Here is a 20,087-nt window from a genome sequence, read left to right on the forward strand (position 1 = left end):
ATTCCAGTGTGGAACTGTGATAGGATGCCACCTTTGCAATAAATCTAGTTGTGAAATTCCTCCCTCGGAAATATTCCAGAGTCAATGGTCAGCTGTAAGAAAATGGAAGTGCTTGGCAATGACAGCAACTCCACAAAGCTGTCATTACCACAGTGATAGTGACCTCGCCATTTAGTTATGTTCTCATGGTGTCTATTGGAGGCATTGAGGCCCTTCTATTGAGCATCTGTTGAAGTCTGTAGGCTGGTCTGGAGCTTTGGAAACTGATGGCTAGTGGTTCTAGAGAAAACAGGCGCAAACAGGATTCTATTCAGTAAGAGTAACAGGAAGCTGTGACTGGAAGAGCTTTGTTAATGAATTAACTAATGGTTTATTCCCCCATTAGGTGAGATTCTGCAGCCAGTGAAAGAGGAGACCTGAGAATGACAGAGACCGATACTCCAGAACCGGCGAAGAAGCCCCGTTTTACCTCTCTGGAAATCGGCCTGATTACTATCGTCTCTTTGTTCCTCATTATCATTGTTATCCTCATCATTGTGTTTGCCATCCAGTCAAGTAAGTGTTTTAAGTAAGGATTAGAACTGACACTGATATGTTTTATGCATTTTTTCTTGTCTTTAATAAACTCAAACAAACGTGTGAGCAAAACAAGTGAATCATCTATTCAAAAGGATTTGTCTAGGACATTCATTAGGTTTCACTAACAGCATGCACAAGTGCTGCCCTTTGCTCATATATGTTCTGTGTGCTTATTCACTGTTCTTCAATACAGTCTCTGGGACAGAAAAAAAAAGAAAAATATGCATTCAAATAACCCCTTAAAAAGGTTTTCGTGATTCAAAAAACACTGTCTCAAATTTCTAAAAGTAGGCTTGATTCTGAACTGCATATTTCCTAGAAAATGTTTTGTTTTTTGTTTTATTTAAAAAAAGGATGACGATCTAAGGAAAACTGAGAAGCGAGGCCCAAGCCTTTTCTTTCAGTTCAACGTCCAACTTTTAGATTTTCACTCCTTCATGCTTCTGCTTTAAAATAAGCAGTTAAATGAGGTTTGAGTTATCACAGGCAGGTGATCTATAGATTAGTTATTGCCAAAGTTCAACAGGTCATGATGGCAGATGGTCCTGACAGAAAAGGTCATCCAATTGACATAACAAATTAACAAATTCATTAATAAAAAGAAATGCAGAAGAAGGAACTGATTTAGATGTAATCACCACTGATTGCTGAAAAACCCACTGAGTAATGGAAACGTGTTTTACGTTCTATTGCAGATAACGTCTGCACCACAGCCGACTGCACGCAGTCAGGTAAGCAGCTGGTGTTTGTTTGTTTTCTCTCTCTATTGTTTCATCCTGAAGGCTTTGACTTCTCCCAGAGGGAGCCGGCCTGGGAGAAGTGAGGCTGCTGCAGAAGCATTGTAGACATGCTCACTGAAAATGGCCTCTTCGAATGAGACATGTTCTCTTTCAGTCAAAACCACAATAAAACAGATCTGATCAGCCCTAGAATTGTGCATGTTCTACATGTAGAACCAAGGAGTTTGCTGCTTACAGGAAATGAAACAGACATCCACAAAGATAATAAAATAATGTACAATGAGATTAAGTTTAGGAAAAAAAGATTAATCTTCCTACTATTTACATTTTATTTATTAAATGACATGTTGAAAATTATTTGTGTCCTTGATAAACAGCAGAAAACTTGACTATAATTGATATTAGAGCAATCTAACCCATTGTTTAGTCATATCTTTTTGGTTATGAGCTCCAAGTCTTAGAAGTTGGAGCTTATCCAAGAGGTTATAAAACGGGGGCGTCCAAAGTTCATCCTGGAGGCAATTTGCGGCCCGGAGAATCATTCTGGGTGTCGGTTGATAACAATTCAAGAATAGCATGAATTTTGTTTGCTAGTTCATACAGTTGATGCAGATCCACATTTAAATTTAAACAATGTTAGGGGGACATTTTTAGATGACAGACTTTGAAAAAAAAAATACAGACAAGTAAAAATCCTAAAATGGAAAAGTCAACGTTTTAATTTCATTTAATTTAAGGTATGATTAATAGGGATCAAAAACATCAAAACAGCAAGACTGATTTTGTTTTAGATTTTTTTGTTTTAAATCTACACTGACTGAAAACTTGACACTTCACAGAATATTTCCCAATTTGTCTAGTTAAACATTTAAACAGTTTAGTTTCCATTTTTATTGTAAGACCTACAACAAAGACCTCTTGCCTTGCAACAAGCTTTTATTTGACTCAGTAATTTGACTCAGTGTAAATTACTCACAGAGAAATGTAGTTTCTTTAATTAAATCAGTGAAAATAATCAAAGCAACCTCAATAAATTATTAGCGTTTATCCCTAAATTAAATAATTTCACCTCACTTTAAAGTGAGGATTAAATACATTAAGTTTTGTGTTGGTATCTGAAGTGAGCGTTTTGACCCTTTAGCTTTGTAGGAGGATTAGATCACTGTAATCAGAGCTTTTTAGCTGCTTTCCTTTTTCTAGCATTCAGTTAATCAGCTGCAGCCTTCGTCATTCAACAGGTTCTCAGCTAATCTTCTCTTTGAACACTTTGGTGTAAGATGATTAAACATATTTCCCAGAATACCAGAGTATTACTTAGTGACATTGGAGCATCTATAATCAGGTGGCTGTAAGTAGTTGTTGAAAAAGACTTAATTCAAAGTTGTACTTGTTTTGACCTGTGATGTTGGACTGATTCGGGGGGCGGGGGGTTCATGTGTGGAGTTTTCATTTGGAGTCTTTGATTATCAGACTCTTAATTGAGGCAACTTCCTGTTTTATTTAGAAAAGCCTTTTGTCTGGAACACCTACTGTAAGTCTTGGTACACACCAGAGCACTCTTGTCAATGCTCAGACTTCTTTCTCATCAGCTAGACCTTCATTATGTTCTTCTGTCTTGCTTCTGCTTTGTTGTTCATTAATTTATTTCCCTGCCTTCCAGTGCTCTCTCTTTGTAAGTTTTACAGTCCTGACAGTCTTTCTAGCAGAACTAAGTTGAATTTCATCTGCATAATTTGACAGGGTTTCTTCCAGCTCTTACTGTTGCAAACTATTTCATACTTGTTTAAGATTTTTTCCCCCTCCCAATAAACCTCTCAATTTCCTGCAGCGTCTCGCCTCATTGAGAACATGGATGCTACCGTGGATCCTTGTGACAACTTCTATCAATATGCCTGTGGAGGATGGCTGAAAAAGAGCATCATCCCAGAGGCCCAATCCAAATATGGCTTACAAAACATCTTGAAAGGCAACATGGAGGTCATCCTCAAAGGTGACAGTATTTTAAGAGGTTTTTATTTTTGTTCACGAGAATGAGTTATGAAATAATCCATTTGAAACTCATTGACAGAGATATATCTGAAGCATTTTTCTTTTCTCTGTAAAGTTTGATTAAAAAATGTTAATACATTCTGTGACATTTCATGTTGTGACCTACACATTCAAGGGGAAGTGTCCGTCATTGACAGTTGTCCAGCAGAGTCATTGATATCTTCAGCAAAGGAAGCCACAAAAGATTGTTTCTAAAGAAGCATGCTGCTTTTACAGTGCTGTAGTGAAGTTGAATGAAAGAAAGAGCTTTTAAATACAGTGCACAAGCATGCTTGTAAGTATAGCCTTAATAAAAGACAGATATTAAACCTAACAGCTTGTTTCCCTGAACACAGGCATGGCCTGGGAAATCAGGGAAATCCCCCCCCTCCACACTGTAAAGTCTTGATAGTAATCAAAAAATTAATTGAGGTGTTTTGAAGCACTGGAGTCATTAAAAGTTGCAGAACAACATCTGAGGACTCAAGGTTGAGTCCTTTAGTTGATTGTTAAAAAAAGAAAAGAAAAGGCCTATTTTGGAGTTTGGGGGATAGTCACATTGTGTGGACTGCAGTTGAGTAGAAGTCTAATAACTACTATTACAAACGGCAAGGCAAGTTAACTTTATTCAACAAAACCTTTCAGTTAAAGGCATCTTGAAGTGGTTACACCTTGGAATTAAGAACATAAGCAGGCTCTGAGGGTTCCTATTACATACTATGTTAAGAACACACACACACACTGTTGGAGCTAAATCTAAAAGCGGCTCTGCATCTTTTTGCAGGCATATGCTGCTCCCCCTACACCCTCACCCTATAACTTTTATCAGGTACACTGATTTCACCTTTATCTTTGTCCTTTTTTTATGTGTGCTTTTGTTTGTGCTTATATGCAGGTGTCCTTGAAAAGAATGTGGAGAGGGAGTCTCCTGCTGTCACCAAGGCAAAGACACTTTACAAGTCCTGCGTAAACAACAGTGAGTCAGCAGACATAAGATGTGAATGGACTAGTCCATTTTAGATATACTGTTATGTTTTGTATAGTCATCACTTTGTACATTTCCTGAGGGCTGTCTGTTTCTTTCAGAATGTGGAAGTTAAAATATAATATTAGATGTAATATCAAAAATTTCTCATCTTTCCATTTTGTAAAAGTGTTGCACATACGTACTGTATGTATACATGATCTAGACCAGGGGTGCTGAAGTCCATTCCTCGAGAGCTACCATCCTACAACTTTCCGATGCTTCCCTGCTCCAACACACCTGAATCAAATGAATGGCTCGTTACCAGGCCTGTTCAGAGCTGGTCCCGGTCTGTTGGAGTAAGGATGCATCTAAAAGTTGCAGGATATCTCTCGAGGACTGGACTGGACTTGAGCACCTCTGATCTAGACATTGTAATGGTCACCCAAAAATCTTAAACGTTTTACGCACTGCGTTTTATTTAATGTGGTACTCAGAGATCATGCTCAGCCACTGTTTTTCAAGTGGGAGAATTTGTATACAAATCGTCTATAAATAGTATTCCAAGACTGAACAAACAGGCTCAAATTCTAAGTGAAAACCTAGAAGAAAAATTATTATTTTTTACAATTTTCTTGTTTGAAATGGATATGTTGCAAAGTTACAACAAAAGGGTCTTACAGGGTTGCAATTTAAATTTCGAAATTGTGGTGAATCTTAATTATGCATGTTCCAGTTTTACTTTTTCAGTTTGTGTAAAATTACTGTATGCAAGCTAATTTCCATTTGACTTTCACCAATACTGCACTGTAGGCTTAATAGAGCGGAAAGGAGGAGCTCCTTTGCTCGACATGCTGCCAGACATCTTTGAGTGGCCCATGGCTGTGGACAACTGGGATAATGTCTATGGTATTGCGTTTTTACCCTTCTTCCCCTCACTGCCATCATGCTGTAAATCACTTATTGCAGTTCTTCCCTCGTACATCCTCCTTATTTCTTCAGGGAAAACCTGGAGGTTAGAGGATGTCATTGCCAGGTTAAATTGGAAATATGGAACTGAAGTCCTGATTAGCTTTTTCATTCGCGCTGATGACAGAGACTCCACTAAACACATCATTTATGTACGTACAAAGCTTGCGGCTGTAAAACCCCTGATAGCGCATTTCGGTAAATTAGAATTCAGTCAGTTAATTTTTCACTAATTTTGACAGAGTGTGTAAACAACAATTCAAGCATATTTGTTTTTTCAGTTTTGATTATTTGGACTTACAGTTGATAAAAATCTCAAAACAAAATCTCCCAGAAGATTTGAACAGTACAAAAATCAAAAATATGATTTTGGACTAAAAAATAGTCCAAAATGTTTTAGTACAGTACATGCATTGAAATTTGAGGAATAAATCACCTTCTTCTTTTGTTCTTTTGTGTTGCAAAGATCCCTGAATTTTGGAAAACAATAAAATATTTGGCATCAATAGAAAAATTAACAACAGTTTTGCAATATTTCAACTAATTAAAACAAAAAACCTATCAAAGAATAGTTAATTTTCCTATTGTATGCAGCCAGGTAGCTGATAAATCCGACATACTTAAATTTTTGAACAAGTGTCTCTTGTAGTTAGAGAGTTCAATCTGTTGGGCAAACCTGGTTACATAATGATGAATATGTCTGGTAACTAGAATATTTTCTTGATTTTTTTTTTTTGTCTTCCATTCTTTGTCAGTTTGACCAACAAATGTCCTTTGGCCTCTTGTCCATAGACTACTACAGCTGCAGGGGTCGCTTTGCAGAGGTGCGCTGAAATGTTTAATAGTTATTTGGTCATGTGTAAGTAATTCGTAACCAAAGCAGTAGAAAATGTTAATTTGTGCTGGTGCTGATTTATTTAGTTGAGAATTGGTTAACATGGACAGCTGGTGTTTCATAAAGCTGAACAACAAAATCAATAATTTATATCGTGACAGACACGAGATCAATATTAATAGATAGTACATCCAATAGAATATTCAATAACAAATTCACTGAACTCCGATCCATATCCACGCTGCATTCTGGGAGATGTAGGCAGAGGAAAGGCAATAGCTTCTCCACCTCTCAGTCAGCTATAGCTTATAATTATTGCTTATAAGCAAGGAAGGAACCTAGCAACAACCTGTTGAGAAAGTTGTGCAGCAGCACTTTAAGGTTTCACCATTGTGTCTCATAACTGCTGAACAATAAGCAATGGTGTAGAGTGAACACGGTGGATGAAACTGAAAATTTCATGCTAATTAAACTAATTAAAACAAACAACCTTTCAATCAATATATCAATAATTGTCTATTAACTGACATAAAACACTCATATTGTGATGTTTTTCAGCCATATTGTCCAACCCAATTAAAGCATCGCCATCGTGTTTGAACTTTTTTGCACTGCTTAAATGCATTAGTTTAGATTAAGCCATAGGGAACATTATTGCCTGTCAGTGGTTTGTTGTAAATAAAAGGTGGGGAAGAAAATCTTTGTAAGACAGATCAAATGTTATTAGACATCCTCTCTTCTGGTTTTATTTTACAGCTGAATGTGAACAGTTGATTTGATAAACAAAAAGCAGCTACTGTAAGCAGCTGTAGCAATAGTTGGTCTGTGCCAGGAGACACTTTTTGTTTTGGGAAAACAAACATTATTGATGTGTTTTACAGGCATGTCGAGCTTATGAGCAGTTCATGTTTGATCTGGCAAAGCTGATCCGCACTGACCGGGGACTGCAAATCAACGAAGCAGACATAAGAGCAGAGGTGACACGAGTTGTGAATTTGGAGAAAGACATCGCCAGTGTGAGCATACATTTATTCTTTCAGAGATCACTTAAGCTGAAATGTTACCAGGCCAGGCTCTTGTCTTTGCTTAGATAAAGATCTTCACAGTTTGTTTTTCCATCAGTAAGGGCTGCATGTTAATAATTTGTTGCTCAAACCTAAAATACTTGGATTAGTTTCACCACCTGAACAACTCTACTCTTAATTATGAAGAATGATGATAAAAAAACACTCATTATTGATTTATTCATCCAATAGCTACATTATTAATCACACTAAGTTTCCCTTAATGATTTTAATTAAGTAAAAAGGTATTACTACAACACAAAGAAAAATTGCTAAAAATCCTATCTAAAGCCCTATTAGCCCTATTATCTCATGTAATAATTAAATTACTTCCCAAGATCGGCTCTACAGTTTTTCCACCTTAGCCTCTGTCTTTGCTGGATTGATGGTCTGCTTTGATCCAACAGTTGTAGTGTTTGCCCTGAAGACACTCTTAGAAACGCAGCCAGTGCTGCTCTCTACCGGTACTGGACTTTGGGATGTGGAACCTTTGAATTTGGAACTCATTTAAAGACAGCTACTGACACTGATCATGTCTAAGACACAGCCAAAAAAAAAAAAAATCTTTTGCAGTATTCAATGTAAACAAAAACATGCATAGTTTGGGAAGTTAGGTGGGCTTGTCGGAGCTTTTCTTGTCAGCAACCTCTGTGGGGAAAATAACATTACCCTTTTGTGGTTTCACCAACACCCTACCATTTTTCTTTATACAGTACATGCTGTTTCTTTTTGTTTTGATTTTTTACATCTGGTCTACTTGTCCAACTAAAATAGTGGAACAGTCAAATGTTATAACAGAGAAGTGTGGCCACATTTATCCATTTAGTATTTTAAAGCCCTTGCATATTTATTAGGAATTTATGTAACCTGCATCGTTTGGCCTAATCATCACAGTATACTAGCATATTCAGAAAAAGTTCACAGTACAAAATAATTCTGGGCATATACACATCTTTTTGAGACAAGCTTGTTAACCTGTCACACCAAGAATTTCCTAGAAATCAACAGATTAGTAACCCTGTTTTGTCAGTCTGCGCTTCTATTGTTGCTTACATGCTTTGCTTTCTCTCCACTCTGCTTCTCACTATTACAAAGCAGTTAAACCATTCAAACTCTGACATTTACAGACCCGAGGCCTTCTGGGCTGCACATGCTTGATGCTTCTGGAGATGTACCAAGAGTGTAAATGTGTTGGGGAAACAGAATCTTTATGTAATTTTAAGCTGTAGTCCTATGTTTCTTTTTGTTGCGTTTCGTTTTCTCCTAGGCCACTGACTTTCAGCGGAGGGATCCAGCGTTGCTTTACAACAAGATGCAATTGAGTACGCTGAATAGAATATTCGCTTTTGAAGTTGACTTTCAGGTAATGCTATAACATCTTAGCTTGTGAGCATTCCTATTATTTAAACTTAGTGTCAAATATCTTAAACTTGGTTTCCTTGTGTGTGTTTTGGCTCAACCTGAAGAAATTCAACTGGACTTACTACACTGCTAAGATAATGGACACCGTGAACACGAAGGTTAATGATTCGGAGAAAATCATCAACTACTCCCCCAGCTATTATGGAAAACTCAAAAATGTATTAGCCAAATACACCAAGAGGTGTGTAAGATTATTCAAGTCAGAGATGGCTGTTGTTTTCCAGAGAAATTGCTTACCTTTGCAGTAATTGTATGCGGATTGTGTCGATCTCCTTGTCCTTGCTGTGTTTTGTTTCTCAGGGATGTGCAAAACTACGTGGTTTGGCGGTTTGTTATGCAAATGGTAGGGGAGCTGAGTCAAGTTTACAGAAACACCAAGAATGTTTTCCTCAAGGTACGCAGCCTGATATCACCTTGACATGTTGACTTGGGAAAACTACTTTCATGAATGTCCTTGCAATGTCTTTATAACAATTTCAAAATGGCAAGTTATTGCATAGGTGTAAAAAATTACTTGTAGTTGTTGAAAACAAAAAGGCACAAGGAAGTTTTATAGATGTTATATTTAATAGACTCTGAAATGTCATTAAAACAAGGAAGATGTCAGTGTGTTTGAGACAGGTCCAATCACTGTCATGCATCAAACACGAGAAAACACCTGAGGAGATTGCAGAATCTACTGAAGAAGAAATGTGGCCGGAAAAGAATTCTGAATTACCATGATCGGTGAAACGTTTGGTGAAATCAAATAGAAGAAAAACAACAGTGGAACTCTGGGCTATGTTTAAAAGTGAAAGTAAGAGCATTTCCACACACACAATGAGAAAGGAACTTAAGGGATTGCGACTGAGCAACTGTAAAAAAAAAGAAAAAAAAAAAGCTTCAATTTGCTAGGGAGCATAAGGATTGGACTCTGGAGCAACAGAAGAAGATCATGTGGTTTGATGAGTTAAGATTTACCATCTTCCAGAGTGAAGGCCGCATCAGCGCAAGAAGAGAGGCAAGTGAAGTTATTACCCATCATGCCTGGCGCCTACTGTATAAGCCTGTAGGACAGTGCTATGATCTGGGGTTGTTGCCCCAGGTCTTAGCACTGTCAGGTCAGGTCTTGGTTCAGCAAGACTAAGGGTGAAAGAATGATCTAATCTGACAATTCTGAATATACTGAGTGACCAGGTTATTCCATCAATGAATTTCTTCTTCCCTGTTGGCAAGAGCATATTCCAAGATGACAATGCCAGGATTCATCAGACTCGAATTGTGAAAGAGTGGTTCAGGGAGCATGAGATGTCATTTTTACACATGGATGGGCCACTACAGAGTCCAGACCTTTGGCCAGGCATTGTATTAGTCAAAGAAGCAAAACGTTCATGGGGTTTTTGACAGAGCAGCAAGTGCAAGAATCTGTTGAGAGGCTATTGGCCTTAAGCTCTGTTGAGATGACTGAACAGCGGCAGGGATGCTAGTTATAATCAGTTTGGGGAGGAGATTTATGCCCCAGCGAGACAATGACCCTAAACATAACACCAGTGCTACAGTGGTTTGGATTCCAGTCCATCATGGCCAGATTCACTGCAACTTTTATGTGTATCCGTTTCAATGCAAGTAAATCAACCAATCAGATCATCTGAGTGTGGTTGCATGCTACAGGATAATTCAGCATTACTTTGTTTTTGTGCTGTTTTTGTATTGCAATTTCCCTTGAACTCTCTCTTGATAGTTCAAGGAAATTCAAATGTTTAGGCGATGCTGTACTTTATTTATTTATTTTTTATAGATTCTTGTAAACTTTCCTTCATAACCCATCCTTTTTGTTTCGCTCTATTTCTAAAAGGGAATTCGGTTTTATTTGAACATGATTAAAGTATTGCCCTGAATGAAGTTTCTCCTTCGTTCACAAAGTTTGTCTCATCACTTTCCCAATAGGTTCTGACCGGTAAAGCATCAGAGGATGCCTTGTGGCGATGGTGTGCACTGTATGTCAACGGCAACCTGGGCAAAGCCGTGGGACGGCTCTATGTGCAGGAGGCTTTCTCTGACAACAGCAAAGAGCTGGTAGGTAGAGGCTGAATTGGGCTGATTGTCAGATTAAAAAAGCTTTATTGAACAGCTCTCTTTTACATTGACAGTCTGAACTGATGACATAAAAATAGTGAGTGTTTTTATGTATTCATATACAGAGCGAGATAGTTTAAGAGACATTTGATTTTGTCACCTGTCTCTTGTCTGTGCCTCAGTGTTATCTTGCTTGCATCCACTGGAAGCAGCTGAATGAGGCGTCCTTGTTATCGTGCTCACACCACCTACGCTGCAAATCTCAACTGTGTGCCTCTGTGTATGTGCACACGCAGGCTTTGCCGCTATACTGTTTCGTGTACGAGTGACACCGTCTTAACTCTTAAGCATCTCAACGTCTATAAAGATGTTTGCCTACTCAGATCAAAGTCAGAATTCTGAGATTAAAGTTAGAAATCCCTTACATATAGATGAATCCATTATAGAAATGATTTCTGAGGAGATTTATGCATCTATAAGTAATTCGATTTTTTTTGTATATATATTTTTTTCTGCGGGAAGTAGCTGATCAATCATTCAGATTATCAGCTGACCATCTCCTTACACATTTATATATTAGTGGTCAAGAGACATTCAGTGAACTATAACATTAATTAGTAAATAAAGCACTCCAAGCCTATAAGCAGCATGTTTCTTGTTTAGCTCTAGTTTCAGCTGCTCACCATGCATATTTGATATAAACACACCTGAGTGGAAGCTTTCACTGTAAAACTAAAATTTAAACAGTGATGGTTTATTGCGAAATTTGTACAAACCGCATGCGTCCAAACACAACAATCTCCCCTAAAGGCTTGTCTCTGCCAGTTTGTGGCAAACCACAACGTTTTAAAAGGGTTGTGCAATGAGCAAGCAAGGGGTCCACTAACGTGACGAGACAAGGGGTTTTTGGGTTTTCTCTTACTGTGGTCTCAGTGTAGGTCTCAGTTCATTTAATTCTTTGTGTGAAGCAATGCATTTAAAAATGTGGAAACTCTTGGGGATGATATTATAAAAAAAGCCTCAAGGAAGAAAAAAAAATCTGTTGTAGTGGTTCAACAACACTATGCAGGTTTGAAACGGGGTGTAATGACAATAGTATCAATAAACAATTTTATGATTTTATAAAGTTGTTTTTCTTCCTCTTGGTTGCAAGATCATAGATTTTAATATCCTTCGCTATTATATCAGGAACAACAATTGTACATTCAGTGTAAAAAGGCAACATTTTCTCTCACTGTTTGAAGTTGAACTAGACCAAACATCTCCTGTTTCAGATCTGTTAGAATAACCCAAATTTATTCATATTTAAAGACAGAAAACTTAGAGGTGTCTTTTTATGTAGTTTTCTTTAAATTCAGAAGTTTGCATACAGTCATTCTTTTATCATTGAACACTAAGGGACACCGCAGATTATTTCCTGGTGTTGGAAAACTCTAACAGTTCAACTGTCAATGACATTGACCATGGAAGTATTTAAAGTCGAGCATATTTTTATTTCTTTTAGTCAAGTATATGGTCAAGACCTCCAAGAAAAATCCTGATGGAAATATTAAAATTTTCAGAATATATTGTTATTTTTAAAACGATCTTGTCAATGCAGTTGTCATTATGAACAGACTAATATGCACGTCTGAATTGTTCTGATATGTGTATATATAAAGCCTAATCATTTTAGGAAGTGTGTTAATGGTTTGACAGAAGTTATATTTGTCTTACTTCTGATCCAATTAGAGTTGATGAACAACAACAACAGCAACAGCAGACCAGAGAACCTTTTCATGATGCATGTTCCTGTTCTATCATTGGCATCTTCTGACATTTGCTCTCTCTTTGGTGTGTTGGGAGATTAGATGGAGGAGATGATTAAAGATATTCAGGAAGTTTTCATTAGTAACCTTGATGACCTCTCCTGGATGGATGAAGAGACCAAAAATGCAGCTAAAGACAAGGTGTGAACTTCAGTTGCAAGAATCATTATTCTATTCCATTATTTCTATTTAGAACGACAAGTAAACCAGATTTATTCTCATTTTCCTTTCTTTTTTTTTTGCCAGGCCCGAGCTATCCGTGCACGCATTGGTTATTCTGAAGACATCATGAATGACGAATATCTAGACAATGCGTACAAAGATGTGAGTATTTGTGAAAAAACCCCACTGTTATCCATATTTCACTAAGTTCTTTGTAACAAAAAAATACTTTAGGAAAGTTGCATTTCTTATCCTTCCTAAAACATCCCAGTGAATTTTTGACTGAAATGAGTTTCCCTCGTGAATACATGTTGACAGCTTCCATCACTGCTGATCCTCCTGATTTTTTTCTGGCTGTGTTGCTGTTAGCTGAGCTACAGTGGAGAGGAGTACTTTCAAAACGTCCTGCAGAACCTGGAGTATAGGACCAAGAAACAACTGCAGAAATTGCGAAGAAAAGTCAACAAGAATGAGTAAAGATTTTACTTTTTTTTTTGTGGGGGCAGTGGATTTGCCAGCTTTACTTCAGATGTGTTGTAAATGAAAAGTGCATTGTTTGGTATTTAACCCTCCAGTTACGTTCGTTTCTAGGGTACAGCAATAATGTTCGTGGGTCAATTTGACCCGGGCAGTGTTTAGTCATGCAGTAGTGTCAGAAACCAATTACACTTTATTTTTTTTCAATGGGTGATCGTTATAATTGAACTTGAGACACACATACTGTTCAGGGTCAAATTGACCTGCTGATTAATATCAAGATAAATGAGTCATGCAGAGAGTATTTATGTTTTCCTCCACTTCTGCTGAGTGTCACTCAGAGTGGGTGGAGTTTGTCCAAGTTGTATGAACACCTGCTTTCTCGCAGTTTCCTGGTGAAGTAAAGAGAATAGTGAGAAAGTGGGCTTGTGTGCGTGCAGGTGTGCATGTGTGTGTGTGGTGGGGTGTGTTTGTGTGTGTTTGTGTGTGGTAAAATATGGTTCATAGCCACAAGGAAACATATAGAATTGGACATTTTTTAATCTTTTTTTGCACTTCAACTTAACTGCCGGGTCAAATTGACCCAAACAGTATGTATGCAAAAAGTAGACCCAGGGGGTGGTGCAAATGTGTAAAATGAATACATTTTCAATTTATATATAGAGTGCACCTATTAAGGCAAATAGAAAAAGTTTAATGCAAAAAAAAATACTTCCAACTATTTAAAAAAAAATTTTAAACTTTAAAACGGTTCAATTTGACCTGCAACATAACAGGAGGGTTAAATCACCTGTCTTATTTATGGTCCTAGCAGAGTGAACTACTACAGTGTTTACCTCATTTATTCCTTGTGCAGTGTGTTCACTTTATGCCACACAAACTCCCACATGCATTTAGAGTTCAGCTTTAACAGCAGAGTCACACATTGACCTTGGGTTTTAAAAGCTATATGTTAATCTTCCACATTTTTACTCAAGTAGGCTTCTTACTGTGCCTCCGTGTTCTTTCACAGTGTCATCGTTTAATAACACCCCTCTCATTTTTTTATTTATTTATTTTTTCAAGTTGGTTTTTTGGAGCTGCTGTTATCAACGCCTTCTACTCAGCTAGCTTAAACGAAATAGGTACCAAATAAGCACTGGAAATTATGTTCAGCCATAAAACATAAAGCCTAAGCTATTTTGAAATGTAAAAATGCTTTCTCTGTCTGTAGTGTTTCCTGCTGGTATCCTTCAACCCCCTTTCTTTAACAAAGGCCAGCCTAAATCGCTCAACTACGGTGGAATTGGCATGGTAATCGGTCATGAGATTACACATGGCTTTGATGACAATGGTATGAATTTTCTACTTCATTGTTCTTCCTTACAGTTTTGCTGGATTACATTAGTCTGTGAACAGATGGATTTCCCCCTGTTACTGGTACCACTTTGGAGAAGAGCTTTGTTTCACCTTATTATGCCTTTGGCCTCAGGATGTTGTACTTGTAATTGTACTGTAATTTAAATTATTTTCCACCTGAGGTATGTCATCTGCATTCTTATTTACATATAACAAATTCTAATATCTAACAATCACTTTTAGCCATAAGAAGCTTACGGTTTCAAAATGACAAAATTCCATCCTTTTTTTTACAGTTTAGTCATTTTAGTGTAACAGAGGAAATGCAGAGGTTTCTTCTGGCTGCTTGGACCATAGATGAACATGTTGCCCTTTGTTACACGTTACTCCATGCCAGTGGCGGCGCTAGAGGGTGTTATAGCTCCCCCTAAAAATGTCATACCACCCCCAGAAAATATTAGATTAAATTTTTTTTTTCATCTGATTTAACATTATTTATGTGTAGTTATTGTGGCATTTTCATCAAAAGACACAAAATAAACATAAATTATTATATACTGAGTTTTAAAAAAAAGCATCCCACAAGAGGATTTGAACTTTGTCTACGCATATTATCACTTCCAGGAAACAATTGACATGATACCGGCTCCGCCCCCATGCAGACGTGGAGCAATGGACCTTACCACAGGGGCCGCTTGTCATTGGCTGATGCCCATTCTACGTGGTAGCGCGGCTACCACGTGCATGGCCGTCTCACAAACACACGCTTCCCCTTAGCTAAGTACAGCATAATGGCAGTACTGATACAACTTCTACACCTTGAAGCCTGTCTGCTACACAGTCTTACATTAGCTAAACAGATCAATATGCAATGTGTCTGTATCTGACATACACTAAAGATTTTATTTTAGCAGAAAAGGTTTTGGACTAAACTATTACATGTGTTAGCCACTGTAGCACCAAGTACAGTGTATCAAGCCAAGGCACACTCAAACATTTGCCAACAAACCACAGGAATCACCCACTGATTTCAAAAGTAACCTACAAAATGATGAATGCCCGCCTTACCCAGCCTTGCAAGAACAATAGGCATCAGTGATCTTGTCCACAGCTATATTGATGTAGAGGGTGTGTGGATCTGCCGTTTTCCTCATCGAGCGAAAGCATTTTGCTGTGACGTGCACAATGTTGGAGGCATTGCGTGGCTAGGGGCTTAAGGCTTCGTGCTGACGTCTAAGCGTCAAATAAATGCAAATCAGTCTGATTAAAATAACAATGCTAATGCGTGTGTGTTGATAACTATAGGGAAAAAAAGATCCGTCATAGCATCCTCAGTAAAATGCTTAACTCCCCCTTAGCACCTGCAGAAAAAAATGTCTGGAGCCACCACTGCTCCATGTTCCCTGTCAGCTACATTTTTCACTTTATTACAAGAAGAACAATGTGGAGGGGGTTGGGGGGGGGGGGGCGGTGTCAACCTGGACAAGAATCTTATTTAGGCAACACAGTTGCCTAAATAAGATTAAAAGTACAGTTTAAAAGTAGATGCAACACAACATAGCCTCTCAAATTGATGCAAAATTTAACAGGGTATTGTATCTATCTATTAACATTTGCAAATGGGGTCATACTTGTAGTTTTCATTATTTAATTATTTTTGCAGTATAAATAAATGTTAATATTCCCATCCCTAACTCCTAGCTCCCATCTGTTCTGTGTCTCTAGGTCGCAGTTACGACAAGGACGGCAATCTGAAGAACTGGTGGACTCCTGAATCTACAAAAAATTTCCTGGAACTCTCAAGGTGCATCGCTAGCCAGTACAGCAAATTTTCCTGGGACCTGGCTAATGGTTTACATGTATGTTTACACAGTCACTTGGTTTTTTTTCCCCTACGTTTTTGGAAAATTACGTGAAAAATTCCATTAGCTTCACTTTCATTGACGTTACCAGAATTCCTGTTGCCTTTGCCAGCTTATCCATCTGTCATTTTTCAATCTTTCTTCCTGTTTGGCAGCTTCATCTTTCCGCTTTAGGTGTCTTTAATATTTTGTGTTGACATACGAGTACTTCTCCTTTTATCCTTCCTCCTCTGTACTGCTGCTTTCAACAATGCTTCTTTTATTCCCTTTGTAATTTGTTCTTATAACCCAGAAACTGAAATCTGCAATTTACTGAAAATATGGAGGGAAAACTTTCAGGATTCTTAATCTCTTTTTGCACTCTGGACTCTTTATTTTCTCCTTAGTTGAATGGCAACAACACCCTCGAGGAAAACATAGCTGACAATGGAGGGATTCGACAGGCATACCAGGTGAAGAACTTAAGAGATGCTGTAAAAAATATGTTTTTGTTTACATATGTGACCTGCTTCATACAACTTGAAAAAAAAATGTTGAAGTCTGTTTGTCAGGATGTTGACATGTTTGTTAGGTTGTATGAAGGTGTGATTGCTGGTACTGTGACTCTGGGTCAGCAGAGTCATTCACCAGTCTAAAGTTATTACAACTCTGTAAAAAAGATTTCAATGTTATTTAAACATAAAAGAAATATCTTGTCTTGTATGTAAAAAAAAAAACCCAACTGGTAATATTAAATTTTGCTTACAAGCTGCTTCAGGATAATTACTCTGAATTAGAAATGCAAAGAGAAATTGCTTTGTCATCATTGCCTTATAATTTTCTGCTTGATCAGCCCTGACCAGTGACTGGTCTGGCACATCATCAAAAATTTCATTTTCTTTCCGTTCACCACTAGGGTGCAAGGGTTGTATTATGGGTCATTTCTGACCCGCGAATTATAAAAGCATGTAAACAGCAGAAAAAGAGTTCAAAGGCCACACACAAACTCTCTCTAATACATGCAAACAACCCCCACACACACACACGCACCTGCATCCCACCCACACACACACGCCCGCACGCCTACACACATATCAAAGAAACTGGATTGATGTACAAATTTAATTTGCATTTGACCTGCACCTGCACTCTCAATCTGCAGCTCACCCCCCACATCAAGCTCCCAAACACAACAGAAAACAATATCAGACATAATAAAAACAAATTAGGTATATAGGATATGAAGGTATGCTGAATCTGAGTGACGCTAGTTCAGGGGTGGGCAACTCCAGGCCTCGATGGCCGGTCTCCTGCAACTTTTAGATGTATCTCTACTTCAACACACCCGAGTCAAATAAAGAGGTCATTAGCAGGACTCTGGAGAACTTGACTGCACTTAGGAGGTGATTCAGCTGTTGGATTCAAGCGTGTTGGACCAGGGAGAGGTCTAAGATTTGCAGGACACCGGCCCTCGAGGACCAGGATTGCCCACCTCTGCGCTAGTTGGTTCCTTGTTGAAGCAATGAGTAGACCTTTCACTGCCCAACAGGGCAAACTTATTTTTTTCTGGAAAAAAAATCAAATCTTTGATTTTTGCTTTCAGTCTAATACGAAAAAGGACCTGTGTGAATTGGCAAGATGTGTATTGCAATAGCAATTGTTTACTTTGTAACGTAGAAGCTGTGGTAGCAAACATGAATGAGAAATATATGTAGAGCATTACTGAAAAATTTCTAAATCAAACATTTATTAACTATGTGTAAAATATATAAAATTTTGTATTTTATTATAGGCATACAAGAAATTTGTGAAGAGGAATGGAAAGGAGCCACTGCTGCCTGGGATTGACCTTTCACATGATCAGCTCTTCTTTCTTAACTTTGCACAGGTAATCAGTCGAACTAAAAAAAAAATCTTTAATATTGATAAATGTTTAATAAAGTTCAGTATTAAATATTTTTAATCAATATTTCTGACACAATTCATTCTGCCCACCTCCATAGTTACTTGATTGCTCTTTACTGTAACTCAATTATCACCTGCTTTAATTTGTAAAACAATTTGCCTTAAATTGAAAAACAGTTTAATAGCAGGTGCATGATGACACTGACCACTTTAGTAAAAATCCAACCGTTTAATTTTAGTCATTAACTGTTCCTATTTTTTTTTGTCTTGAGAAAAATGTCATTCATGAAAGACAAAAGTAGGATCTCAAAGTTGTGAAGTTGCTACCCACCTATTTAAAACTGCAGTATCTATTATGAAGAACATTTTACACTGTCCTTGTGTCATTATACAGTAGGAAGCATGGTAAGTGAGCTAATAGCATTTCCAAAGTTTAGTTCTTGATAACTCAACTAATATAAAAAAACACAACCTGGCACTGCAGTTAAAGAAAATGTAAGGATTTTCATTTATCTTTTGCAAAAATGAATATGTTTATGGGGTGGGGTGTCAGAAATACAGTGGGATACCTGACACATCTGTAATTGAATTCATGAAGCTCTGTACTTGTCTGATACATTACATCCTCTATATCTCTTTAAGATTTGGTGTGGATCGTATCGACCACAGCAAGCCGTTATTTCCGTTAAAATCGGTATACACAGTCCAGTGATGTTCAGGTAATAACATGAAGTGCAGATGTCAGCATTTCATGACCTAAAAATACAGTTTAAAAAGCAGGCACCCTCTGACACACAAAGTTCACCTGCTAACACCAGTCTCCTTTGTATACTCTAGAGTACTCGGCTCCCTTCAGAATTTTCCAGAGTTTGCCAAAGCATTCAACTGCAAAAAAAGCAGCAACATGGTCTCTGACAATGTTTGTCGTGTTTGGTGACCTAAAGACCAAACACGGTCTTTAGGTCCGTGTTTCCTGCCGGTACGATACCTCTCCCCTCTAACTGCTGGAGCTCTCATGGAGGATTTCAGGGATATGGAAGCTTCCCTTTGTTCTTTACTAAATGGACCACGGCTGGTGAACAGGCAGTGCAACATGCACTTTATCCAAGATGGATTATTGTCCCAAAAGGAATAACCCTCATTGGTTGTCTGCTGTCAAAGTTTGTCTCTCAAACTGCAACACTGCTGTTCAATAAATCAACTCTCCTGCTCACTGGATACAATCACTCCTTCTGTTTTTTTTTTTTTTAAGTTTTATTCTGTTTTTTGCTTTCACATTTGCTTATCCTTTGAACCTGCCAGTGTTTGTTTATGGGTGAATATGCGAGTGTGTTTCAGTCAAAATGCTTTACAAGCAGTAGGCAATAGAGTGGCGGACAGAAAAATGTGCTCAACCCACTCACGCATTAATACGCCGCCTACCCACTCACATACATGCAACAGGGCCGAACCACTGTATTGTATGTGGGACTCAGCTGGAACTCTCATAAACCTCGGCTGTTTTCAGCCTCTGTCTTGTCTGCAGATTTTCTCTACAGTTTTCCCATCATGGACCGTTTTAGTTTAAGTAAATTATGGCACAGTCAGAATTATGCAATACACTATATGTTGATGGCTGCTGACCAGGGTCTTCTGTTTTCTAACAGAATACTTAACCTGCATTAGCTGCGTTTTTTTCTCTTTTTTATGTGACAAGTGACTTGAGATGACAATCTACTTGTTCCAGACCTTTTTCCATAAATTGTACTGAGCCTCCTCTGTTTTTGTGTGAATGTTGTTTATGCTTTGTACCCATGTCAATTATCACTGCCTGCTGTTGGCCTTATGATTGTTACCACAAGTGTGCATTTATGAAAAAGAATCTGAATATATATATATTAAAGAATAGTTTAACATTTTA

General features: G+C 37.8%; 1 protein-coding gene across 1 annotated transcript; it reads left to right on the forward strand.

Annotated features, from left to right (window-relative positions):
• The first annotated feature begins 391 nt into the window (after nucleotides 1-391).
• LOC116737453 (neprilysin-like) lies at nucleotides 392-20,087 on the forward strand. The gene is made up of 22 exons (XM_032590602.1): nucleotides 392-555; nucleotides 1,275-1,310; nucleotides 3,148-3,315; nucleotides 4,243-4,323; nucleotides 5,125-5,220; nucleotides 5,314-5,432; nucleotides 6,036-6,104; nucleotides 6,997-7,131; nucleotides 8,447-8,542; nucleotides 8,646-8,782; nucleotides 8,902-8,995; nucleotides 10,528-10,656; nucleotides 12,507-12,605; nucleotides 12,711-12,788; nucleotides 12,996-13,099; nucleotides 14,169-14,227; nucleotides 14,317-14,436; nucleotides 16,167-16,300; nucleotides 16,690-16,755; nucleotides 18,075-18,170; nucleotides 18,830-18,906; nucleotides 19,025-20,087. Exons 1-22 carry the CDS (start codon nucleotides 423-425, stop codon nucleotides 19,122-19,124), a joined length of 2,226 nt encoding a protein of 741 aa, XP_032446493.1. The 5' UTR covers nucleotides 392-422; the 3' UTR covers nucleotides 19,125-20,087.

Source organism: Xiphophorus hellerii, chromosome 18 (genome assembly GCF_003331165.1).
Source record: "Xiphophorus hellerii strain 12219 chromosome 18, Xiphophorus_hellerii-4.1, whole genome shotgun sequence".
Classification (NCBI taxonomy): Eukaryota; Metazoa; Chordata; class Actinopteri; order Cyprinodontiformes; family Poeciliidae; genus Xiphophorus; species Xiphophorus hellerii.

What these genes read in the sequence shown, in the direction of transcription:
- LOC116737453 (XM_032590602.1), top strand. Translation starts at nt 423, where the DNA reads ATGACAGAGACCGATACTCCAGAACCGGCGAAGAAGCCCCGTTTTACC. An exon ending in AAAATGCAGCTAAAGACAAG is followed by an intron (nt 12,606 to 12,710) that starts GTGTGAACTTCA and finishes TTTTTTTGCCAG; the next exon opens with GCCCGAGCTATCCGTGCACG. An exon ending in CACAGTCCAGTGATGTTCAG is followed by an intron (nt 18,907 to 19,024) that starts GTAATAACATGA and finishes TGTATACTCTAG; the next exon opens with AGTACTCGGCTCCCTTCAGA.